Genomic DNA, 25,798 nt, shown 5'->3' with positions numbered 1-25,798 from the left:
TCTATTATATTCCTGGATACCATTCAAAAATGTATTCTCAAGATCATGGTAAAAATGAGAATGAAGTGAGAAATGCATTTCAGAAATGAGTCTAACACTGAGTTAAATTTTAATTTGACACGTACTTCAGCCAGGAACTGGAGGCTCCCAGCTGTAGTCCTAGCTAATTAGGAGGCCGAGATCTGAAGATCATGGTTCAAAACCAGCCCCAGAAAGGAAAGTCCCTAAGACTGTTATCTCCAATTAATCATTAAAGAGTGGGAAGTGGTGCAGTGGCTCAAAGTAGTAGAGTGCAAAAGCTCACAGACAGTGCCTACGCCCTGAGTTCAAGCCCTAGGACTGATAAAAAGAAAAGTAAAACAAACACCTCCAAAATCTGTCTTAAGGAGCCTCTTAATTGATCTCACAGAGCTTACTTAAGGGTGGTCTACATTTTAAGATGTTTTCTTGATATAAAATTATGCGATGTCTTAAATACTTTTTGTAATGCTTGAGAACGATATAATATTAAACATAGCACATTTATGGAAGGATTCCAATGAGGTAGGTAACCTTCAATACTTAGCATGTATTATCTCATTTGTTCTCAACCTCACAAGTTGAGGCACTCAGCTTCACAAGAGGTTGGCATTCTTTCAGTGTCTAATTTATAGATGAAAAACAAGATTAAGGACAGGTTAACTAATGACATTTTTAGATAGTATCATGGATGGTGGTGAGGTCAGACTGTGTCTGGCCTCAAAGACCTTTCCCATGACCACCAAGTTTTACAACTAGCAGTGCAGTCTCATGTTTTAATACCATCTGTTCTCTTTAAGCTGGTCATAGGTAATACATGTGTGATCATGGAAACTGCTCAGAGATGAGTTTGGAAAAGTCCTTTCTCTTGTGACTGATTGTTGATTGATTACCTATTTTCTAGCTAGCATAATCATCAGCAATGAGTTCCATGTCACCTAATGGCTTCAAACCCTGTGATGTTTGTGTTGCATCCCACCTTTGCCACTTTCTAAGAGTGTCATTTTCAGTGTGTTTAGTGACCCATCTTTTGAGCATCATTTTTTTTTCCATACGCGATGGGAAGAGTATGATAATACCCAGTGGCTTTCTAGATTTAAAAGAGATATCCTTATAATGTGCCTAACAGAATTGGACAATGTATTAGATGGTTGATAAGTTATTTGTTAAAGTGGCTAAAGAGCAAAGAAAGTAAATTCAAATACAAAAATGAAGTAGAATTATTTGACAAATGCTAAATCTGGTTTGACTAGCATACCTTCAAATGAATTTCCTGTATTTGGGGGGAGAGGGGTTGTGTGTGTACATGTACACACATATACACACATACAAATTTTACACATTGGAATCCACTTTGTGTACTTGAGTTCACGGTAGCTACAAGTAGAACCCACAACTCTAGGACACTTAGTGTTGTTGAGTCACGTGGCATACTGTTTCTGTCCTTGCTTTCCATCATTTCAGAGGGTGGATAATATAGTCAGTTTATTTTTACAATAAAATTCAACAAGTACTGTCTGTAGCCACAAGAGAGAATGCTGGATTGAGGTTAAGTATAAGGCATAAGGAAGGTAGGAACACAGGTGACACAGAGGCTTGGGGCAGTGGTGGTTTATCAGTTGTACCATTTTCCTTCATTGCAGCTGAAAATTATTTCCAGAGCGTGGTGAAGTAAATTCCAAACTAACCATGTTCATTTAAAAATCAAAATAAGACTTATGATCACCATAGTTTTCTCATTGCTTGTTAATTATTTTACTTTCATGTTCTATTAATGACTCTTATTTATCTTATTCAAAATAATGCATGTACACAATAGATGTCCAACAAAAGGAAAGGCATATGAGGAAAGCTGCTACTCTTTCTTCTCCTCCATGATCTGCTAGCCTTTGTCCTCAGACTATATCACTGTGAGGTTTCCTGAAACTTGGCACACAATAAAAGAAGGTATTCACAGGTCACCATGAAAACAATTCGATACACACAGAGCCTTTTAAATATTTCACATAGGTTCATGGTGTCATATGCACATATAACACTATATTATTCTTGTTTTGACTACTGAAGTTGAACTCAAGGCCTCAAACTTAATGGGCAGGCACTCTACCACTTGGGCCTCTTGAGTCCTTTTTGCTTTCATTGTTTTTTTTTTTTTTCACTAAGGTTTTCTTTATATGTCTAGTCCCATCTGGACCATGATCCTGTATTTTTGCTTTTATGACAGATGTATGACACAGCACACATCTTTTCTTCCAAAGTTTACAAACATTGTATATGTATATCTTTATTATCTTTTAAGTTATTGTACGAAGGAGGTGCCATTCAACAAAGCAGTTTATGAATACATCTTGATCAATGTCACCCCATACAGAATTCTTACCTATCCCTCCCAAACCATCCCTTTCCTCACTTTTCTTAATTTTTACAGGATATGCCTTAATGTTTTGGTAATGTATCCTTAAATAGTTTTTTTCCCCATACTGATTCTCACCTAATAATTGTTCACAAGTAACCACATTGCTGCAAATCTCACTCCCTAAATCAGATTTCAGTGAGGGCTTCCTTGCCCTATAGGTATCTTAGCTGTAATTGACTGGAACCTCCAGTCATGCAGTTTATGAGAACTGAAAATTTTCTCCACATTCTCAGTGGACTCATGACTGTATATTCTGTCATTCTCTAATTCCTCCTTCCAAGTGTATTGTATCGTTTAGCCCTTCTCAAATAGAATGCATAGTTTCTCCACCCTTTTCCATTAGAGTTCCCTCTTGGGCATTTTAGGAAAAAAAGTAAATGTAGTAGCAACTAGAAAGCCAATGAGGACTCTTATTGGCCTGCAGTTGCTGCTGCTTCTCTTCTAGCTAAGCAGGTGTCCTACCATTGGAGCCATACCATGAGATGTTTTTACTTATATTATTTTTCTAATAGGGTCTTACTTTTTGCCTGAGCTGGCTGCCTATTCACTTGGAGCTGTATGACAGCTGTGCACCACCGTGTACACCTTTCTATTGGTTGAGATTAGATCCCACATTTTTTGCCCCTGGCTATCCTCAAACCATAATGCTCTGGATCTCAGCCTTCACTTCTTATACTCATCCTTTTTGGCTAGTGCTCTCTCTCTGTCTCTCTGTCTCTCTATCTCTCTCTGTCTGTCTCTGTCTCTGTCTCTGTCTCTGTCTCTGTCTCTGTCTCTGTCTCTCTCTCTCATCTCACATCCTTACCTCATTTTCTTATTCTTTTGGAAAAGTTTTGCTCCTTCCTCAAGTCTATATAGCCCGAAACATCTAGGACCCTTAGATTTTTTTTTTGTTTGTTTCTGTTTCTGTTTTGGCCAAAACATTGAAGTTTTCCCAAAGATTTTTTAAGGAAAAAAAAAGGCTTTAATTTCATTATATTCCCATTCTTTTAATCATGTCGGGAGCAGCTGCCTTATGAAGAACATTTCCAAAAGTGCTTTTCTTTTTTTTCCCCCAGTTTTGTTTGTTTATGTGTTTTTATTGCCTGGTATTTGGCTCTGAAGATTAGTAGATAAGTTCCTTATTAGGATAAATTCAGTGCTCTAGTAGAAGAAAGAGTATGATCTTTGTGAAAAGAGAGAAGTGGGCTTAATTCATGCCCTATCATTTTTTTTTTTTATGTAAGATAAACAACTTAGGCTTTGAACCTGATTTCCTTTCAGTAATCAAAGCAGCAATGTTCTTTTTTCTTTTTGGTCCAGTCGTGGGGCCTGAACTTGGCCTGGGTGCTGTCCCTCAGCTCTTCAGCTTAAGGCTAGCGCTCTACCACTTGAGCCACAGCACCACTTCCGGCTTTTTTCTTTTTGCTTATGTGGTGCTGAGGAATCGAACCCAGGGCCTCATGCATGCAAGGCAAGCACTCTACCACTGAGCCACCTTCCCAGCCCCAAAGCAGCAATGTTCTTGATGGTGTATATAATACAGTGTTTGAAAGGCAAGAGGGAGGTACTGAAAAGAAGGGCCTCAGTAGGGAGGGAAGGGATGGTAGGGGGAAAACAATGGAGGGGGTAACAATGTTCAGGAGGAAGTGTACTCATTACCTCACTCATGTAACTATAACCCTCTGTATAGCATCTTTACAATAAAAAAAAAAAAGAAGGGCCTCAGATAGTGACTCTAACCAGTGTTCATTCTAAGCATCATAAATCCTGAGTTAACACCTTTTATTAACTCTGTATTGTAGAACACACCAGTTCTCATTCTTCCTTGTTTAAATACTTCTCAACCCTCTAATAAAGTACCTCAAGAAGACAGGTCTGATTTTGTACTTGGTAAATAAGTACACACTCGGTACTCAATCAGTACTTATTAATTGGTGTGTTATTGATTGGCTGATCTTTTGGCTGACAATTCACCTACCTTGTAGCTTCCTAGGAAAACTAAAATTCACTCTGTTAATAAATGCTTTGTTTCTTTCCTGGTGTTTTACTTTACTCTGACATGAAACATATCTTCTTTTTTCCTAGCAGCAAATCAATTTTCTCACTTCACTTCTAGCTATTTTCCAAATTCACTTATGTAAGTGTCTTTTTGCTTACTCTCTTACATGTGTATTGCCTTTTTGTCTTGTGGTTGAAGTCCATCTCTGGTATGAGGACTATTCTTATTTCTGTGTGAATTACCAGTGTGCTTTCCCTCCAGATGATAGATTCTCTGAATTTGAAAGAAAACATCATTTGTTATTTAGCATCTGATTTGAATAACAGTGAGATGTTTGTTTAAAATTAATGTTTTGAGAGAAGAATCCTCTCTGTTTACTTGCCTTGCAATATTTTAATATTTAACATGCTATGATGTAAAACTTGTGGAAGAAAAATCTCCTGGTGTGATCTGGTTGCCTCACAATTTATATTCAGCTGCAATATTTTATTTGCTATAATTACTCACTGACAAAACAGAGTCAAAATGGTTTGCATTTTTATTATTTCAGAATGTGGGAAAACCCTGCATACTTGAAAGAGGTAACATAGGAAAAGAAAGCTATCTTAGAGAGGTATCTGACTCTAAGACTTTTTAGCAAAGAAGGAACTGGAGGAGTGCTAGAGTGTTTGTTGAGACTGATATGATATGATATGGATTAGAGGTTAGACGACAGGGTTCCAGGTCATCCCATTCCTCTCTTACTCCAGAATCTCACTGCGACTTTACATGTGTACTTTCACAATGTGACACCTTTGGATCTGCTCCAAAACAATTGAAGTTACTTAGATAAAAGCTATCAATCAATTGGGATCTTATTAGATATGTCCATTGCTGACTCCCTTTCCTGTTCTTATTATATAAACTCTGGAAGCCCACAGATTTCAAGAGGTAAGGGAGTGTAAGCAGAATGTGACAGCCAACACTATAGGTATATGCACCAAGGAGTAGCTCCTACTGAATCTCCTCCTCTGGAGAAGAAAGCCATGATTGCATTCAGAGATTAGCGTGCTCATATATCTACATCTGGGCTCTTGCACACACACACCCAACCCTCATTTCCAGTTGCAAAAGGAAAAGCATTTCTATTTCTGAGATTCTGAGTAGGACAGCCACCATGCAGTTTTCCAAGAAGGAATTTGTATGATAAATAATAGAAGCATGATTCTTCTTTGTGATTAAATTTAACAAGCATTCTAAAAGCACAATCTTAATTTTGGTATTATACTGAGGACAAAAAGTTGCACTACATTTAAAAAATCTGGAAATGGCTCAGATAACAAACTGTATTGAGTCCTTGTAGTTGAAAATTTCCTTTTTTTCCTCATCAAAAGCTACTTTGCTTTCAAATGTGCTTCAGATTTCATCTAGCTTACTCAAAAAAAAATAAACTGTACACTTTTAGATGACACTGTGGAAAAACATGTGCCAAGACCATTACTTATGCATTCCAATATTTCTGATACAGAAAGTAGTTAATGCACAGGATTAATCATTACATAAACCACGTGTTGCCAGGATTTGGGGGAATTTCTTAGAAATATAGAACTGTATTAGATGACACATATTAAAAATGATAGTTTTTTTTCTCCAAGCAGTCAATAACACAGGATTTAGTAATCCTTAGTTAGTCCCCAAGTATTGATTTTTATGATCTAAATTCATTTTTAATTTGATTTTTGCATCACTAGAACATTAATTTGGAGGTTGAAGGATTTCTTTTCAAAGAAAAAAATTTCATGTAACAAGTATGGACTTCAGCAAACTTTTATTTTTAATATGAAATACTACCTTGTGGGTAGTATTTGATTTCTGTTTATGGTTCAAGGATGTGTGGGATTTGCTAGGGGTTAATAAGATCACTTGTTTATTACCATATTTCTGCCAATTCTAAGGAATCAAATAGCTATTGATTCCCCCTCGCGCCCCCCACACATCTGGTTATGTCTATCAAGATACAACAAATAAACTAAACAGGAATATGAACAAAAAGCTCATGGAACACCTATGAATTCAAATTGATGGTCATGGCTAATACATAATATAACTACCCTACAATGCCACGTTTTAGATTCAACAAACAGATGCTAAAGTTTGAGGAAAGAAAGAGAAGTTTATTGTGAGGCCACATGCAATCTTACACTGCAAGGAAAAAGCAAAGAGGAACTGGGAAGGCCCTCAAGGAACTCACTAGCAGTATCGCTTTTAGGATTTCAATCTTACTCTCTTAAACTTCTTCACTGAGACAATAATCCCCCTTAACAGTCAATTTAAGTTTCATAGACAATAACACATATGATATTCCTGGCATGGCACATGGTGCATGTTCTGAAAGTATATACCATTTCCTACCTATTGTACAATCCTCTACCCAGAAACTCTTACCCTTTGTGGAAGAATGAAGACAAAGATAGTAGTATGAGCTTGGTGCCAGTGGCTCCTGCCTGTAATCCTAGTTACTCAGGATGCTGAGATCTGAGGATTGCAGTTCAAAGCCAGCCCAGGCAGGAAAGTCTATGAGACTTTTGTTTCCAATAAACCACCAGAAAACTGGAAGTGGCATTGTGGCTCAAGTGGTAGAACACTCGCCTTGAGCCGAAGACCTGAGGGACAGTGCCCAGGCCCAGTTCAAGCCCCATGACTGACAAAACAAACAAACAAACAAACAAACAACAACATAGGAGTATGATTCTCTGTGATGCAAGAGGGAATCCAAGAACCCTGAGTAGCTAGGTAACTGTCAGGCAGAGATGGCCAGATCCTCAGGCCACAAGACTGGCCTGTGAAACCCTTAGACATCTTTCCCCCTGCTTTATCATTGAGGAGAACCTGGCTTCCTGGATCTACTCCATCTCAAGAGAGAAAGGAAAGTATGCTTTTTCTCTCTGCCATGCTGGGAACACCTTTACCAAGATAAAAGTGCCTGCCCCTCTTTCAGACTGCTTTTGCTCTTTTCAATGAAAAAGTCTTTTTCATTTTTGATAAAAGCAATTTCTGTCTTCCTGCCAAGCCAACAAAGATTCTTTGAGATGAGCTTTTTGCTTTTCTGGTATTAGGGTGTAAAATCTGCATGACACGGATATAGCTGGTGGCATCATTTCAGCAGCTAGCAAGAGGGCTGGAAGAACAAAAGAGCAAAACACACACCCTTTTGGTCCTGCATTCAAATCAGAAACCAGTGTTTGGAGTGGAGCTGCAGTTTGTGGGGCATGTCTTACCTACTAGCACAGGAATTTCTATGCTTTCTATCAAGGATACAGTCAGGGCAAAATGACAGTGGTGGGAAGAGCAAGTGAGCACTTGATTCTCCTATGCCTTCTGTCCCCTTCATATATAAAATGGTTACTTGCCAGCAGAAACACCTCTGAGTTCCAAGTAAATTCAAAGTAATAGAATCAGAAGCAAATGGAGCTGTTTGAGTCTATTTTGAAGTTTCTGGGAGAAGTATTCTATAGAATCCACTCTATGTGTCTCTGTACAGCCACAGCCAAGTCAAGCTCAAAGAAATGAAGCAGAAACAGTGAACAATGAACCCTCCCCCCGCCCATACACACACTCCTGAGACGTCTTTGTGAGGAAGTATGGGGAAGTGTGATTCACACTTGCAGAGATATATTCTCAGCCTGTGTCCTGAGGAATGATAGAATCAAGAGGGACCAAGCAGGTGTTCCTTCTGGATGATACAGCTAAGACTCGGTTGAATATGAACCAGCTATTTGTATGTATTAAAGATGACAGCTCTTCTCCCCTCTTTTTGCTTCTCCCTCCTTTTCTTCTCCTTTTAAAATTTTTATTGCTGAAGTTATATAGTTATATTTCATATATCTTAGATTTTTGCCTGGGAGCATCGTTGGACCACAGTGATCTTCCTACCTATGGGTCTGTTTTGTGTGGATTGGAAACAAGAATCATCATTCCTAGCTTATTTGTTGAGATGGGATCTTACTAAATTTATGCCTGTGCTGGCCTCAAGTCACAATTCTCTCCATCTCTGTCTCCCAAGTAGCAAGGATGACAGGCACATGTTTCCATGCTCTGCCTCTTTTTAAGTATCTTGACCTTAGATCTAATCAGCATTTTGTTTTTATATTTTTTAGTTAGCATCAATCAGTGGTTGAAAAGGGTTTCATTTTAGCATGTCTATTTACATGTACAATGCATCCCATCTGTCATTCCCCCTTCCCAAATCAACTTCAACAAGTTTCTTTGAACCATATTCACACTAATATGTAAGTATTTTGACTATATCTGCCGTCCCTCCCCCTCTCCTTCTCCTAATTTCTATACCTCAGGCAAGACATGTTTCAACTTCATGATGCTCCATTTTGTTAGGTCCACATCAGTCTGTACACTCAACATTTTCATGTGGTCAGTAGATTGGAAGGTATATTGAGTCACCAGAAGACACAAGCAGAATATCTTTAAAGCTGCTCCCAAGAGAAGAGTCTGTGGTGTGTAGCAGTGAAGTAAGCTTTTGGGAATCAGGTCTGAGTCGGACTCCCTGCTTTCCAAAGTATTAACTGTATGATTCGGGGTTTGCCATTTTCCCTGTCTAAGCTAAAGTTTGCTTCCCTACAGATGGTGCTTAGACTAGCCCTTCAGCATGTTGGCTTCCATGTTTGAATGGTAAAACTTTTTCTAACCTGGCATGCTTGTACACATCTGTAATTTCTATACTCAAGAAACAGAGGTGATTCTCAAGCTCAAGACCAGTCTGGGAACATAGCAAGACCCTGTCATATAAAACCAATAGTAATAGTAATATAGGTAACTAAAAGCTTTTCAAAAATATCACAGGTGGTTTTTTGCCACATATCCAGTTTCTCAAAAATGTTGGTTCCTTTCTGCTTCTCCCATTTTGCAGTACCATTTCTCTTCCTGCCAATGTTTTATCAATTAAGCTCTGTTCAGTGCCATCTCTACGATGCAGAAATTGGCCAAAGGCCTCAGGAGTAGGCCACCCAGGCCTATAGTCAGTTGATACTTTTGTACTTTTCTGGTTAAAGGCTTTCATAGTGAAGTTACTTCTTTTCTTATCTGTGTGTGTTGAATAGTGTTTGACAGACATCTTTGGCTATGCTGAAGTGTGGAGAAAGTGACAATGAGAGGACCAACTGGAGATGTCACTTACCTGTACTAGTAGGTGGAGCTGACAATGACATCCCTTTGGCAAGTGCTCATGGTAAGCCTGACCACCTCAGTGTCCTTAGGGGAGACGCAGTCATCTGGTTGTACCATGTGAGGAACTGTTTAAAGTATGGCCAGAGGAGTGGAGATTAGGATTATGGAGTAGGGGCAGTCTCTTCTTTGTATTTTGGCAGAAAAATATTGTGACCGGACATTATTTCTCTTATACCGGGACATTGTTCTCCCTGGTCAAAGACACACACACACACACACATACACACACACACACACACACACACACACACACACACACACACACACACACACACACACACACGCGATTATCAGAAGAGGAAGTCCATCATTCCTCATTCACTGGTCCCTTAACATTAAAATCAAACAAGCAAACAAAATAAATAAAACACCTGGGTGCCAGTGGCCTATGCCCGTGCATCCAAGCTACTAAGAAGGCTGATATCTGAGGGTTATGGTTGGAGATCAGTCCAGGTAGAAACATCCTCAAGATTCTATTTCCAAAATAAGCAGCAGAAGTATTGCTTGAGGCATTGTTCAAGTGGTAGAGCACCAGCGAGGCAGGCAAGTCAAGTGAGCAAAAGATCCTGAGTTCAAAGGCCAGCACTTATAAAACTCCCCCCTCCCCAAACACACATATATGCACACAGTTCTCACCAATTACAAGTGGTTAAATGACATGATTACAATGATTCAGTTTAAAAGTCTCTACACAAAAAGTTAGCAAGTGTGTAGTTCTAAAGGAACAAAGAACAGTAACCATGCCACTAATACAACAGGGAGCGCAGAGTAGTGATTGTTGACTGCATTCCTGTGCCTTGTTTAGCACCTGACACCCAGTAAGGGTTTAGTCAGTGCTGATTTGGGTATCCTCTCAGACAAAGGCTTTATTCTTTCTTGTATTTTTTTTAGTGACCGTAGTATAGAAGTGTCAAGATACTGAATGGACTTGCTAGTTTCATTCTCAGGAAATATTAGAGTTCTGGAATTTTTGTCTTGAACTCAGGGCCTTGGCGCTGTCCTTGAACTTCTCTTTGCTCAAGGCCAGTGCTCTACTACGTGAGCCATGGGGCCACTTCTGGCTTTTTCTGAGTAGTTTATTGGAGATAAGAATTTCATGGTCTTTCCTGCCAGGACTAGCTTTGAACCACAATCCTCAGATCTTAGCCTCCTGAGTAGCTAGGGTTACAAGTGTGAGCCACCAGCCTCTGGATTATTTACAAATTGTGTTGCTCTTGAGAAGTGTGCACTGGAGTAGAGGTGGGTGAATGTATCAGAGGTAGGTCATTTTATTAACAGCAGGATCATAGGATGGGTTTACTTTCTTCCATTTGTCAATTGATACTATGTTTTTCTGTCTCACTTAGATCGTTTTATTTTCCACACATATATGAACTTTCCAGTTTCTATATTAGATATTCTTTTGATAAAATGTATTGTTAAAAATCATTTAAAACTCTCAAACCTTTCTTTTGCTTTTGTACATTCCTATTACTTCCAATGATGGTTTGCAAACTTCATTTGTTTTTGTTTTTGTTTTTTTTTGGTTGTGGGGCTTGAACTCTGGGCCTGAGTGCTGTCCTTCTGCTCTTCAGCTCAAGGCTAGCATTCTACCACTTGAGCTACAGCACCACTTTCTTCATTGGTTTCAAAAAGAAATTTGAATCAAATGCAAAACTTGAAAAAGTAATCTATGATTTAAAAAAGCAGAAAAATTCACCCACAAAGATATTATCAAATTAAACTGATTTCATTCCATGTAAAAGCTCAAATTTAGGAAAATTTTCAATAATTGAACAAAAACATTAAATGTGTTTTACTCTCAATATATGTGCATTTTCCACCCCTAAATTAATCTCAGAAGAGTATAACATATCTGACTTTCTTTTTTCCTATATTCATTTGTTTGTTTGTTTGAGACAGAGTCCCACTATATAACCCTAGCTGGCCTTAAATACTCAATCTTCCTGCTTCAGCTTCCTGAACACTTTACAGACATGTACCACCACAGCCAGAATGGTGGGTTTTAAGTTTACATATAAGAAATGTGTGATTGGGTATCTAACTCTAAAGGACTTTATACTACGTAAATATATTGGGAAATTTTTTATATTTGTATATGTGTATTATGTTTTTAAGAAAATGTATTTTTCCTAAAGTGAATATTTGAGATTTCTAACTATCATATAAGGTTGTATTAGGAAAAGACTTTATAAAAGGTTATATTAGGAAAATACATTATATAACTTTGTGATAGGAAAAGACTGCTTGAAGGAAATGAAGTGATGGAAAACAAGTAAAAGATCATTGTGTTGGCTGGGTCCGGTGGCTCACACCTAAGCCTAGCTACTCAGAAGGCTGAGATCTGAGGATCACAGTTCAAAGCCAGCCCAGGCAAAAAAACTCCCTCTGAGACACTTATCTCCAATAAACCTCTCAAAAACTGGAAGTGGAGCTGTGGCTCAAAGTGGTAGATTTCTAGGCTTCAGCAAAAGAGCTCAGGGACTGCACCCAGACAACAACCACAAACAACAACAACAAAAGAACATTGGGTCTGTAATTAATTGTTATATTTGATCTTCCACTTATATATTGAGAGATTTTTCCTTAGGCATTACAGTTGAAAGGATCTTAGCCATCTCTCCATCCTTACGACCTTCTGCCTTTCCTTAAGCACATGTTGTGCCTTCTCTGTGCACACAGTGTGCATTCCCTTACCAGACCACATGCCCAGGTAGGCAAAATGCTACCATGCGTACATGAATTATTACTTCATAAGGATCTGTTGGGTCCTACCTGTATGATAGGTCGTTTTTTTAAAGTGTTAGTTAATACAAAATGTAGGAGATGTCCTTCACCTCATGGTAAAGACATGAAGGAAGAAGTCACAAAATACTGTAATGAGTGATTGGCATAGGCATGTGTCAAATGAAATGGAAATGATCTGGGGAACCTACTGAAAATGGTGTGGCTAAGGAAACACCCTCGAAGGAGGGGAACTCTAAAGAAGAGAGGGAGCTAGCCATGCTGAGAATGAAGGAAAGAAAGTATGCCAGAACACACAGAAGATTTCAAAACAAGGAGCAGATGTGGGAAGGAGGTTGGCATGGGCACCCATAGGTTCAGGTACCAAAGCATGGGAGCAGGCAGCTTTCATTTAACAAGTAAAAACTACAAGAAACCCAGTTAACATTGACTTTCTTATGCTCAACAAATACCTTATGACCCTGATACAAGTTGAATATCAAACTAAAAGAGAAAAAAGATACTTCAAAATCCAGAACATTTTGTAGACTACCCCTCACTACCCCAAGTGGAAAATTCTATACCATAAACATTTGTTTCATTCACAGAATTATCTTTTAGTATTGTATAAATTATCTTCAAGCCAAGTATATAAGGTATGTATGAAATGTAATTGAATTTTGTGTTTAGACTTGGATACTGTCCACAAGATGTCTCATTATATGTATGTAAATGTTTCGAAATCTGAAATGTTTCTATCCTCAAGCATTTTGAATAAACGACAGTCAACCTATATTGTATGAGATGTACTTAGAGTAAAAGAAAATGTTTCTCTGAAAGTCAAGTTGAACTGATAGCTTGGATTTTTTTTTTTCTGGCACTCTTGTCTGGAGAGCCACTGAAGGCCATCTATAAGGAAAGTGCTATGATATGGTTTGGGTTTGTAAAAGATCAGGTAGTTTGGTTTCCTCATTGAGTCTTCCAGTTACTACTTTCTGGTCCCAAGGAGGTGAGGGTGGGGATGGGGGTAGTGGTGAATGAGGAAAATGAGGAGGAAGAGGGGAAGGAGGAAGAGGAGGAGGAGGAGGGGGAGGGGGAGGAGGGAGGAAGAAGAAGTTTCTGGAGTTCACAATGAAATGGCAGAGTGGTTGCTAGGATTTCCTCTTTTCTTTCCTACTGTTTCTCCCCTTTATCCCCCTTCCCCACTCATGGGACTTCAACTCTGGGCCTTGGCACTATCCCTGAGCTCAAGGCTAGTGCTCTGCCACTTGAGCCACAGCGCCACTTGTGGTTTTCTAGTGGTTAATTGGAGATAAGAGTCTCACAGAAGTTCCTGTCTGGGTTGGCTTTGAGCTGTGATCCTCAGATCTCAGCCTCTTGAGTAGCTAGGATTAAAGGTGTGACCCACGGGCACCCAGCCTTCCTGCTGTTTTTAGGCGAATAGCCAGTGGTTAAATGCAACATTTCCAACACTTTAAATGTAATGGAGTTTATCTGAGCAAAGAAGAATTTGAAAATCAGGTAGGTCTCTAAACCAGAGTAGGTTCACACAATGGCTCTGCAATGTAGGTGGCAGTGTTTATGGACAGAAAAATGAGACTTAGCTACAGAAATGGCTTAGGGGGTGATAGTTCAGTCTTTGCCTTCTTAGGCATGGTCTGGTCCATTGGTTGACTGTCATGAATCCATTGTTTCCATTCAGTGTACCTGCAAACCAGGATAACCTAACATAGCAGTGCAGGCCAGCTGTGATCTTAAGCCAGTCCCTGGTGACTTATCCTAGCTGCTGAGAAGGCTGAGATCTGAGAATTATAGTTTGGAGCCAGCTCAAGTGGGAAATTCTGGGAGGCTCTTACCACCAATTAGCAAGCAAACAGCTGGCTGAGTGGAGAAACATCAATTTTGAGTGAAAAAACTAACTCAAGATTGTGAGTTCAAGCCCCAGTATTGGCACCAAAGAAAACACAAAGAGATTGCTTTGTGGCTGTTGCATGGCTTCTCCATTATTCGCAGTGGTCCACTTTCCAAGAGCATGGTTTTGTCACTGAACATGATTTGCAGTGCTGCTACTCATGGGCTGCTGTAGTTTATGGAACATTACTTCAATGTGCCTGCATTTTAAAGTACAACACAGTCTCAGCAAAATGTCAGTATGCGCCTGCTGTCCCTTCCTTGTGTTTAAGTTGGTTACCTTTCCACATCAAGCTCCAGCAGATAAAAGTGGGGCACTTAATATTCAGCAGGGACACTGAGACTATCCCTGTTTATATGCTCAATTTCCTAAAATCACATAACCTTTTGTTATCTTGTAAATACATAAAAGGGACCTTTGCATTGGAGGAAGCGGTTTACTGTGTCGGATAAACAAGCCACAGAATTCCATTTAAAATACTTCCATCCCGCATCGGCTGTCTGCTTTGGAGAAGATACACATCAGAAAGCTGGGGCTGAGCTCTGTGCAGATGTCTCAAGGGTGGGTGTCATTTTTAAAAGGCTAACTAGCTTCTTGTGTAGTGTTAAAATATTTTGCTACTTAGGAACATGACTGGATTTTTCCTGGGTGATTTCCTATCTTTCTCATTCCTTCCTCCCCCTTTCATTTCTCTGGTTCAGGCTATTTCTCATCCAAGTGTCCTTTCTCAGCCAGAGGCTGGTTCTGTTTGTCTTTTTTTATTCTCCTCCCCCCGCTCCCGCTCCCCCGCCCCCCGCAAGTTGGTGAACAAGTCCTAGTGTCTATGAACGAGAAGTAATGGCAATTGCCTGGAGACACTCATATGTACTTTAGACAGGTGCTTCACCAGCCTCTGCCCTCAGTTTGTAGAACCCTCTTCAATTCCAGCTTGTAAACTCTCAGGCCAGGTCAGCTCAGGCAGGAGCTGCCAGCTACTGATTATTGCAGACAGACACAGCTGGCTTGGCTGTGCCTGCTGAACTGCTTGGTGTTCTGTTAGCCATCCACCTGTTTATTGAACACCCTGTGTTTGGCTAAATGCAACATTTGAATCGACTGGATGGTTAATGTGAGCATATGTGAGCTGGTTATTTAAAAATGACAGTTGAGTAGTAAGTGAAGCCATGGAAAAGCATAGAAACAGTAGTTTCACAGAATGTTCTTTATATGCAGAATGTTCTTTATTCTTTCCATATATGTTCCAGCATTACTCATCTGTAATATTATATAGAAATGCAAGGTAAATCCATTCTACTTTTGAAAATAGAAGCTTATTGTTAAGGATAGGAGAAAATACATTTTAGAATGGAATAACCAAAAGTTAATGTTGGCAGTAGAAACATACCAAATGTCCATTCTAAACCTCTTTCCTGAGCTGTGCTTTTACAGAACTAGCTCTGCTGGTGATGGTATTTACTTAGGAGAAATTCGCATGCCCTTCTAATTCTGCTGTCTTGCCAAATGTCCTGCTCCACAACTCTCTATTTCATTTGTCCAAGAAATTTAGAAATTATCCAAGTACTCTGTCCTTCTTTTCCTTCTGTTCAAATTTTTTTCGATTCTATTTCTTGGATCAGATCACTTATTTTTATCCTACAAGCATATGTCTAAAGTAGAAGAGGTGAGGGGAAAGAGAGGAAGAGAGAGAGAGAGAAAGAGAGAAAGAGAGAGAGGCAGACAGACAGACAGACAGAGACAGAGACAGAGAGACAGAGAGACAGAGACAGAGAGAGACAGAGTTCTTTTTGAAAAATGTATCCCAGCTTGGTGGTTCATGTCTATAATCACTTGAGAGGCTGAGGCAGGAGTATCAAGAGTTCAGGGCCAGTCCAAGTTATATAATGAAAGTCTATCTCAAAAAACCCCAAAACTTTTGGATTACAATAGAAAACACTTTCATACAATTTACTATCGATTTAGGTGTGTGTTCTTCAGATCTTTAGAGTTGATTCACATTGTACAAAAGATATGTAGAACATCCCTTTTATAAAACTAAAACTATACTTATTTTATATATATATATATCATCTCTTCACTCTTCATCTATGTATCTTCTTTTTTCTTTCCTTCCTTCCTCTACTCTTCTTTTGTCCTTCCCTTTTGTATATTTGTGTGTGTATGTGTGTGTGTGTGTGTAATTAGAGTTAAAAGTATCATGGACTTTTCTTTCCAGGGCAGGCTTCAGATCTGGATTCTCAGAGTAGGTAGGATTACAGGTGTGAGCCACCAGCACTTGGCTTTTTTATTATTATTGTTGCTGCTGCCCTTATTGTTTCTGACTTCTGAGCTTTTGAACTCACAATTTCACACTTGGTAAGCCAGGGCTCTCCCATTAGAGTCATGCTTCCAGTCTTTTTTTTAACTCCCAGTTAGTTATTTTTCAGATGAGTGTTTTGCATGCCTTCTGAATAGTTGGGTTCATGTTTGTTTGTTTGTTGATGAATGTGTGATAGTCTATGTGGACAACCAGGGACCTCGATCAACCTTTGGTTAAAGTGGTATCGATTTATCAGAATTTCCTTGCTCCCCATTCCTGAATGGTAAATTTTTAAGCAAGATCAGTGTTTGGGGACCCAGGTCTCACCTCTCATGAGCTCGCAGGGATGAACATCGGGTCAATGGGGGTGGTCGTGGGACCATTCTTACCAGCTTCACCAGCTTTCTCATGTTGACCTCACTCCAACAAGCTGAAAAGAAAAACATAAGGTGACCCAGGAGAAGCACTCTTGTGCTTGCTTTTGGTTATGAATTCAGAAGAAAGCTTGTGGTAGAATGAGATACATGATTTGAATGTCTCATTTTCAACATCTAATGAGTTGTGATCATGTAACAACTGTATGGACTCTTGCTTTTGACATGATAAACCGATTTCTGTGGACTATATCAAGATGATTTTTGTACTTTCTGTCTCCTCCATTCCTTTCTTCTTCTGCTCACCTACATTATTGGGACACATACCCTCCAAAATGCTAGCAATAGATATAGACTAGAAGGATGTAATTTGCTTTGCGCTGTGGTAGAACATCTGAGCTCTGGACCATCATACTGGCTGTGTACCAATGCTTGCTTTTTTTGTGGGAGGAGGGAGCATTTCTGCAGGCTTTGCAAGTGCTTGATTCCACTTTGCAGTTTCAAGGAATTGTTCCAAAACTTTCTTGAATGCTAGTGTGTAAAGGTTAAGCAGAGTGACAACGTTTAAGTCTAATTCATAAAGAACAGCTCAGCTGTCAACCCATACTTGTTCTTTTATAATTTAAGATCTGTCAAATCCTTTTACCTTATCCAGTAAACACATGTTTTTCTGATTTTTGTAGGGTTTTTACTTGGTTATAAATTTCCTTTGGGCTGCAAAGCAGCACATGTAATCTGTTTGGGAGTGAACTTTTTTAGTAGAAGTCAAAGGGAAAAAAAATCAATTTGGCTGGTTTTGACTTATAACAGTTAAAAGAAAAATTGAAAATATTGGATTTTGGATAAGTACTTTTGCTTCACAGTTTAAGGGTTGAGTGGCTGTTAAAATATTGCTCACTACCTTGGCCTGTCATTTGGATTCATCTGTTTTATTAATTTCAAACTGCAAAATCAGCCAATTAATTAAATGGGCTTGATGTTGTCTGTAGTACATCGAAGACCATCAGGCACTTGAACACATCAAATAGAAATCCATTGGCTCAGCTTTTGTGGTTCATACTTATGTCTGTTGAAACTCTTTTTTCAATTGCTTAAAGATAATTTTAAAATGCTTACGCAAGAATATGGTACATGGCAGCTGTAGATATGACAAAAGGCCGTAAGTTTTGAATCCATGCCAGATTTATTAGTAAAGCATTAGCATTAGTCATAGATTTGGAGGAATAAAAATGAAGTTATATATACATACCTCATACATCCAGAATATTTATACATAGGTGACATTCGCAATTGTCAGAAGTTCTGTTTTTGGAACCATGGGCTTGAAAAGCATGAGGGATTATTTTCTCAGCCCTTGGTTCAAATTTAACCTTTCCTGGTTAGTTGGTGATTTTAGTGAGATGTAAAATTTTTTTTTTTTTTGGTCCAGTTGTGGGGCCTAAACTCTGGGCCTGGGTGCTGTCCCTCAGCTCTTCAGCTCAAGGCTAATGTTCTACCACTTGAGCCACAGCCCCACTTCCGGCTTTTTTCTTTTTGCTTATGTGGTACTGAGGAATCGAACCTAGGGCCTCAGACATGCAAGGCAAGCGCTCTACTACTGAGCCACCTTCCCAGCCCCTGAGATGTAAAATATTTTTATGCTGCTGTTTGGTCATTTGTAGAGCTGCAATCTCATCTTATGAAAATGGTACTTGGTTACATATGGTTTGTACCTGGAAAAAGTGGGAGATGGAAGCTGTTATCATATACAAAATTATTGTTTTCCATCATTATTATTTCACACAAAATTGTATTAAAATAATTATCATGCCTTCACTGTACTGAGGAAATTGGCAATACCAGAGTGGTTGTTCCTTTACTAACTCGGTGGATGATATCTTTGTTCTGGGTTGAAGAGTTGTCTATCATCTCAAACAACTCCTACTACTGCTTTTTCTTGTAACCAGCTGTCAAGGCATGGGAGAATCAAGTAGATGCTTAATGCTCTCACAATTTGAAAATAAGTAATTCACTTATCCATATTTCTCCAAGATACATGGATGGGCATAAAAGGAAGGCCAATTCATAAGCCTAGAGATTCAGTGTTCTGTTTTTCTGGCACTTGGCATAGGATACATGTAGAGGATAGTCAGGAATTAAACTCATTATACAATTAGCATCTATATTTAATATAGTTTTTTCAGTCAGAAAAACGTGTGCCTGGGGCTGGGAAGGTGGCTCAGTGGTAGAGTGCTTGCCTTGCGTGTATGAGGCCCTGGGTTCAATTCCTCAGCACCACATAAGCAGAAAAAGCTGGAAGTGACACTGTGGCTCAAGAGATAGAGCTCTAGTGTTGAGCTGAAGAGCTGAGGGACAGCGCCCAGGCCCACAGTTCAAGCCCCACGACCAACAAAACATAAATTAAAAAAAAGAAAAATGTGTGCCATTTGTATTTTCCCTCTTTGAAAACTGACATATTTTTCATTGTATTCTATTATGGATCGACTGATTTCCCTCAAAAAGATGTGTTTGGGAATCTATACCCCCGGAATCTTAGAATGTGACTGTATTTGCAGATAGGGTCTTAAAGAAGTCATCAATTTAAAATATGGTCATTCTTGTGGTTCCTAGTCCAATTTGATAATGTCCTTCTAAAAAGGAAAGTTGGGCAGATAGACATTGAGGGAAGACACGGTGAAAAGACCAGAGGAGGACAGCTATGTGTCAGCTAAGGAGGTAAGCATAGGATAGATAGATCCCTTCCCCGGGCCTCAGAATCAGCCTTGCTTTTGAACTTCTAGCCTCCTAAGCTGGGAGACAATAAATATCTATTGTTCCACTTTGTGGAACTTTGTTATGGTAGTCCTAACAAAGAACAGTCTGGACAAAAAAAAAAAAAAAATACAAGAACATGTTGAGAGTAGGAGTGCTGAGCAAAGAAAACAGACTCTCCAGGTAACATTTCCCATTCAAAATGTTAGTTCAGCATAAGTTTATCTGTAACATGTTTCTGCAGTGCTCAGAAACTGAGAAGAACAGGGAGCTGCTCCTGATAAATATCTAATGCTTTCTCCTGGGGGATTGATGGAGTACAAAGAGTTCAGAGTAGCCCTGGAAGAAATACCTGTCAGCCATCTGCAAGAGGCATGTTTGTATACACTTTCAGTAACATCTAAACATTCTGGCAAAGCGAGCCTCCTTGGAGAGGAGTCTTTGGGGGAGGCAGCTATGATTGCAAAACATGAAGAACCTGGAGTGCTGTTTTCATCCTATGCTTCTTTAAAATGTAGAAGGTGGTAGTTGTTTTTTTTTCAAGAAGCTAAACAAAATGTTTTTCAGAAATGGAAATAAGTTTGGAAAAGTGAACAAAGATCTTTTCTAGAAAAGTAATCTTGAAGATACTAGTTAAGAATGAACAAATCCTCTTTCTTAACCTGCCCTTGTTAGGAGATTTATCCCTGAGAAAAAATATATTGTGGAAGGCTATTTTCAGTACTGTTAAATAAAGCCACTAAATAATTGAGAAAAGAGTGACAGAAAACAATGAAAGCTGTTTGTTCTCCATGACTAGTACACGAGCCTTCCTTCTCCCCAAATGGGCTCTGGTCTTGTCTGGTTAATAGAAGTGAGGTTATCTAGACTGATTGAAATGTCAGAATTAATAGGACCTTCCACTGAAGGAAGTTCTAATCCAGTGCTCCTTGCCTTCTTCTCTGGCCTAGGGGTAAATAGGTCTGTAGTTAATTAATTTAAGACTTTGTTTGGAGAGGCTGGATTCCATCACCATGGCTGGCAGTAATTACTATTCAGGGCTTTCTTATACTTTGACATTTTCCTGAAGTGTAAATTATTAGTATCTGAAAGAAGCCCTTGGCCCCAAAGGAAAACATTAAAGGAGAGAAAGAGAGAGAGAGAGAGAGAGAGAGAGAGAGAGAGAGAGAGAGAGAGAGAGAGAGAGACAGACAGACAGACAGACAGACAGACAGACAGACAGACAGACAGACAGACAGACAGACAGACAGACAGACAGACACAGAGACAGAGACAGAGACACAGAGAGAATATCAAAGTACTTCTGAGTTGGTTTTCTTCTCAGAGATCATCTTCAAGCCAGCAGTTCCTCCCAGGTCACAGTGGGAAGGACAATTGTCTGGACCTCTCCTACAGGGTCAGGTCAGGGCTAGGAATGAATATAGGGTGCTAATGTAGTGGCTACAAGTTTAGAAATGGGACTTGTGTTCTGTGCATAGGTACTTCTGGGTTTATGACTTAACTTTAAATGCATCGGTAGTTTTTTTCCCATTTAGAAAAACCCTTCAGAGATATGTTTCAGATATATATCTGACAGCAATGGTTTATAACCTCTGTAAACCTCCCCCTTCAGCTGTTAGGAGAGCCAGAGCCTTGGTAGTATGAGTTCTAAATACGGTTAGAGATCTTAGGGTGGTTTGCTTCCCACTCACAGTTATATTTAAGAAGTGCAACTTAGTTGTCAGTGTTAAGTAAAAGGAAATCCACTCTTTCTTGGAATGTCTCTTACCAAGATAAGAGCCAGTTCATTCCCCTAGGCATTTGTTTCTCACCTCCTGGTTCTAGAACCATCCAGACTTCAGTTCCCCCATCTCTATCTTTAGTCCTGGCCTAATCTAGCTTTTCTTTCTTTGTGTGTTCTGTCCTCCATACACATGATACAGACTTAACCTCTCCAGTTCTTCTTTCTGTGATCCTTATGAACTGTTAAATTTGAAGCACACAAGTACCAGGACTCCAGCTTGTGAGATGGAAATGGATCAAAGATAAGGAATAACAGGGGAGAGGGGTAAATATTCACAAGTAGTTGAATTATGACTACATTTTTTCACTGCTAACAAAACTTATGCCATGAAGAAGTAAAGTCAAGAAAGTACCTCTTCTTCCGTGCCTCTAGTTTTTAAGATGTGAATTCTGACATATTTATAGTCATGTGTTCATCTTATAGACTACTGAGGGTTAAGGATACCCACTTATTTGATGATCAATTATTGTAGGCAATTTTGCTTACCATTCTATTTTGAAATTGCATATTTGGTTCTCCATAAGTATTTATTTAATGAGTGAAAAAATGATAAAATGATGACTTTTCAGGACAAACTTATGAACTCCTGTGAGTTCACTTAAACTCCTTCAACAAGGGATAGTTGACTCCAAATACTTAAATGCTTTGTCAAAGTTAGGACTTGAACAATTAGCATACACTAAAAAAGTGAATGACAGAAATATGAAGTAGGTCGTTTTGGAGGTGTAGTTACTAATAAGGAAGGGGGATGGTGACCAGAGAAAGTGAAGGATGGTTAACAACAATGCTGCTTATTGAGATTGACTTTAGAGGGGGACAGGAGATTTTGGAATTGTAACAGAGCAGGTAGGGGGTAAGTCTGATCGAAGTATATTTTATGCATACATGGACATGTCAAAATAAACCCATTTTGCACAAGATGTTGGGGGAAAAAAAACTTCATGGAAGTGACAAGGTACAATGTTCACCTCAATGTATTTGGTTCTAAGATCTTCCATGAGACTCTTAAGACTGGAACTCACCATGAAAGCACAAGCTAGGGCCATCTTCTACTTTTTCTCTTACTGAAACATTTCTATGATAATACCAGGGGTGGAAAATACAACAAATGGAAAGTGAGATATTTAGTGTGACTTTATGGTGTGGAAATTAGTGATAACTGTTCCTTACTCATTTTCCTAAGCAGATGCTCTTTGGATTGCCTGTGTTAGGAAAATGGAGGAGAAAGGAAGGAAACAGGCCAGACTCCATCTTCCACCGATGAGGACAGTTTATTGAGATATAGCAGCAAGGGGCAAAGCCTTCCCATAGGCTTGGAGATTGTGCAAAGAGGTGCAACAGGAGTTGGATTTTTATGAGGTCTGAGAAAGGAGGTAGAGATGAATGAAAAAGCCATTAGGTCTAGGGAAGGGGGGTGGCTTTCTGGTTGGGCCCACAATGGAATATTTACAGCCAGACTTAGGTAGATTGCCCTGCCTGAATCAGGCAGTCTGTGCATACTGTGTGTCTTCAGTGGCTCGCCTGACAGGGTGGGGGTCAGTCCTTCAACTTGCATTCTTCAGGGACTGCCCTCCATCACCTAGCTTTATGGAAGGTTATGGCATTAGACATTTTCCCCACCACTGTTTATTTTAAATTTCATCTTTATTGTGTTTTATTGACAAATCCTTGGGATGAACATGATTTTTATGACAAAGCTCAGTGTGTAAAACAGATTAAATTCAAGCTACCCAGGTGCTCAGGACTCTGCCAGCTGGGGCTCCTTCCTCAGAAAGTCTCAGCGTTCTCAGAGCTGAGTTTGACATCCACTGAATTACACGAATGTTGTTAATTTTATAGTTAAAGGAAACCAAGCCCAAAATTACAACTAAGTCATCCTCAAGGTTATAGAATTATGAGGGACTTAGAAGGTTGGGAAGACAGGCTAAAGCATTTTATATTGTTCCAATAAAGAGGAGTAGAATAACCAAGTGACCATCTTATTGAGTGTCAGGCACTGTGCGTAATACACCTACCACCTTATGGATCTTTGTGAGTCAATGAGAGAGTGACTGTTATCCTCACTTACTGGATGCTGATACTGAGACACAAAGGGCTAATTCTGTAATTACCAAAGGTCATGTGGTAAGAAAGCCGGGCCTGGCCAGAGGTCAGGGCCATGCTCGTAACCACTATTTCTACTTCCCCACTCTCTCTTGGCATCCCATTCAAGGCCATGCATTTTCTCTTATTGACCTAAATAACTTCACATGGTTGTTTTGCTCTATACTTCCCAAACCTTCTTGCCATATATTATAGAATGGTAGGTCCATATTTCTTGCCTCTTGGATATCCATGTTGAAAATAATGCATACAGGGGATACTGCTGAGGGCCATCTAGTATTTCCCAAAGTTTTATGGTTTTAGAACATCAGCTGGATGTGGTACTCAGTCATAGTCTTAACCTTGGTTAAGAGAGCCACTATCCCAGGGCAGCTCATCCACAGAGATACCTGGCTTAAAATTCAATAACATTTTTACAATAGGACTTCCAAGTAGACTGAGCAAATAGTTTTGGGTCTGCCCACATTTGAAGGTTATTTGAAGCAGTGGAATTTTTTCAGTGTCATCTTAAAGTAGATGTAGAACTGACTTCCTCCTGGCTCCACCTGACTCGGCTTCTTTGCTCACAAATGATCTGGAGAATATGTTTACTTTTCTGTGGCTTCTTGAAAATCAGCCAGGTGTTAAAATAGATATAACTTATGCTGGCAGCAATTCTTGTATCACTTGTCTTCAGTGAGTCCTGGACCTAAATGGCTAAACATAGTGTATTGGAGTTTTTACCAGCACAGCCATATCAGAATAGTCCTGTTCTATGTAGTCTTTGTCCAGTGCAATTACTAAAAAGACTTCCTTTATCTGGAAGTGAAGTATCTAGACCTCTGTTCGAATCAGGATGGACCTTTGTAATTGCCTTGGCCTAAATGTAACACAAGTGATGTTGTTTAAGATTTAAAGCCAGATCCTCAAGGAATTTTGGCTTTGACTGGTTTTCTGTCTCTTGTGATAGATATCTCAGTGTAATGGGGAAGCCTTGTATCCCTAGAGAGGGCTTCCTCTAACTGTGCAAGCCCTCTCAGTTCAGGTTCCAGATATGTGTATAAAGACGTCTGCAGTGTGACCCCAGTCTCAGCCATGGTGTGATCTCCATCTCATGAAGATCCAAAGCTAGAATCTCCTGACTGAGACACACCCAAATCCCTGACTCTCAGAAGCCGTGAAAACAAGTACATCATGACTCCTGCATAAGGCACTGAGAATTAGGGTAGTTCATTACACAGCATTAGATAACTGGAAATACAGGCACTGTGCATATCCAATTTTTTTCACATAAAATTTATTCAAATTTAACTTTGTATTTTTTTATTTCATACCATAGTAACTGTTTATCAATGAATATAAATATCCATTTCATATTGCTTTCATCTCTACTATAATATTATGGTATACATTCTCTATCAGCAACAGACAAATTTTTTTAGATTAAAAATATACCCCATTCAGCTGGGCATTGGTGGCTCATGCCTGTGATCCTAGCTACTCAGGAGGCTGAAATCTGAGGATTATAGTTTAAAGCCAATCTGGGTAATAAAGTCCATGAAACTCTTATTTTCACTTAACCACAAAAAAAAACTTCAAGGGGAGCTGTGGTACAAGTGGCCTGATACATTAGTACATCCCCCCATACACACACACACACACACACACACACACACAGAGAGAGAGAGAGAGAGAGAGAGAGAGAGAGAGAGAGAGAGAGAGATGTAGTCATTTCATTTATCAGCAAAATTTCTCCCCTAGGAATAGTTTAAGCATCACCCTAGGTGTTAAATGCTATATGTTAATGAATGTATAACTCAGAAAAAACAACTATTTAACTATCAGGTATTGAGACAACATTAAAATTGAAGAGAAATGCACTAGAAACCCTCTATAATCCTATCAGAAAATATTATTTAAAAGGATTTGTTTGTACTTTGATAAATTTCTACAGAATGTTTTTATTTGAGGTATATATTCTCAGACTCTTAGAGAAATATGTCATATTATTCATAATATACTAAGCTTGGCACATGCCATATGAATTGTGGCAGTGGTTAGCATTTATTTATAAATAGTCACATTTTATTTCCTTTATATTCTTTTGGATCAGGTAAGAAAGATTTGATTCAGATCAATAACTATAGCACATAAAATAATAAACCCTTTGAAAAATGTAAGAGTATAAATTATGTGTGCTGGTGGCAGTGGTTGGAAAACTGAACATAAAACTTTAAAATA

The 25,798-nt window shown here is 39.1% G+C and overlaps 1 protein-coding gene across 20 annotated transcripts in view; it reads left to right on the top strand.

Annotated features, from left to right (window-relative positions):
- The window catches only part of Fhit (fragile histidine triad diadenosine triphosphatase), a 1,320,449-nt gene that overhangs the window by 1,003,828 nt on the left and 290,823 nt on the right, over positions 1-25,798 (top strand). Inside the window, exon 1 of one of the 20 annotated variants that reach the window (XM_070018835.1) lies at positions 9,516-9,636. The exons of the other annotated variants lie outside the window; for them this stretch is intronic. Within the exon in view, the coding sequence (XP_069874936.1) occupies positions 9,531-9,636 (106 nt within the window). The 5' untranslated portion in view covers positions 9,516-9,530. Of the gene's footprint in view, positions 1-9,515; positions 9,637-25,798 lie in introns of those variants that run through there. 20 annotated transcript variants of the gene reach the window in all.

Source organism: Dipodomys merriami, unplaced genomic scaffold, assembly GCF_024711535.1.
Source record: "Dipodomys merriami isolate MVZ:Mamm:240054 unplaced genomic scaffold, mDipMer1.0.p SCAF_13, whole genome shotgun sequence".
NCBI classification, from domain to species: Eukaryota; Metazoa; Chordata; class Mammalia; order Rodentia; family Heteromyidae; genus Dipodomys; species Dipodomys merriami.
Note: the sequence above shows the minus strand (reverse complement) of the source record. Positions and strands in the feature narration are given on the sequence as shown.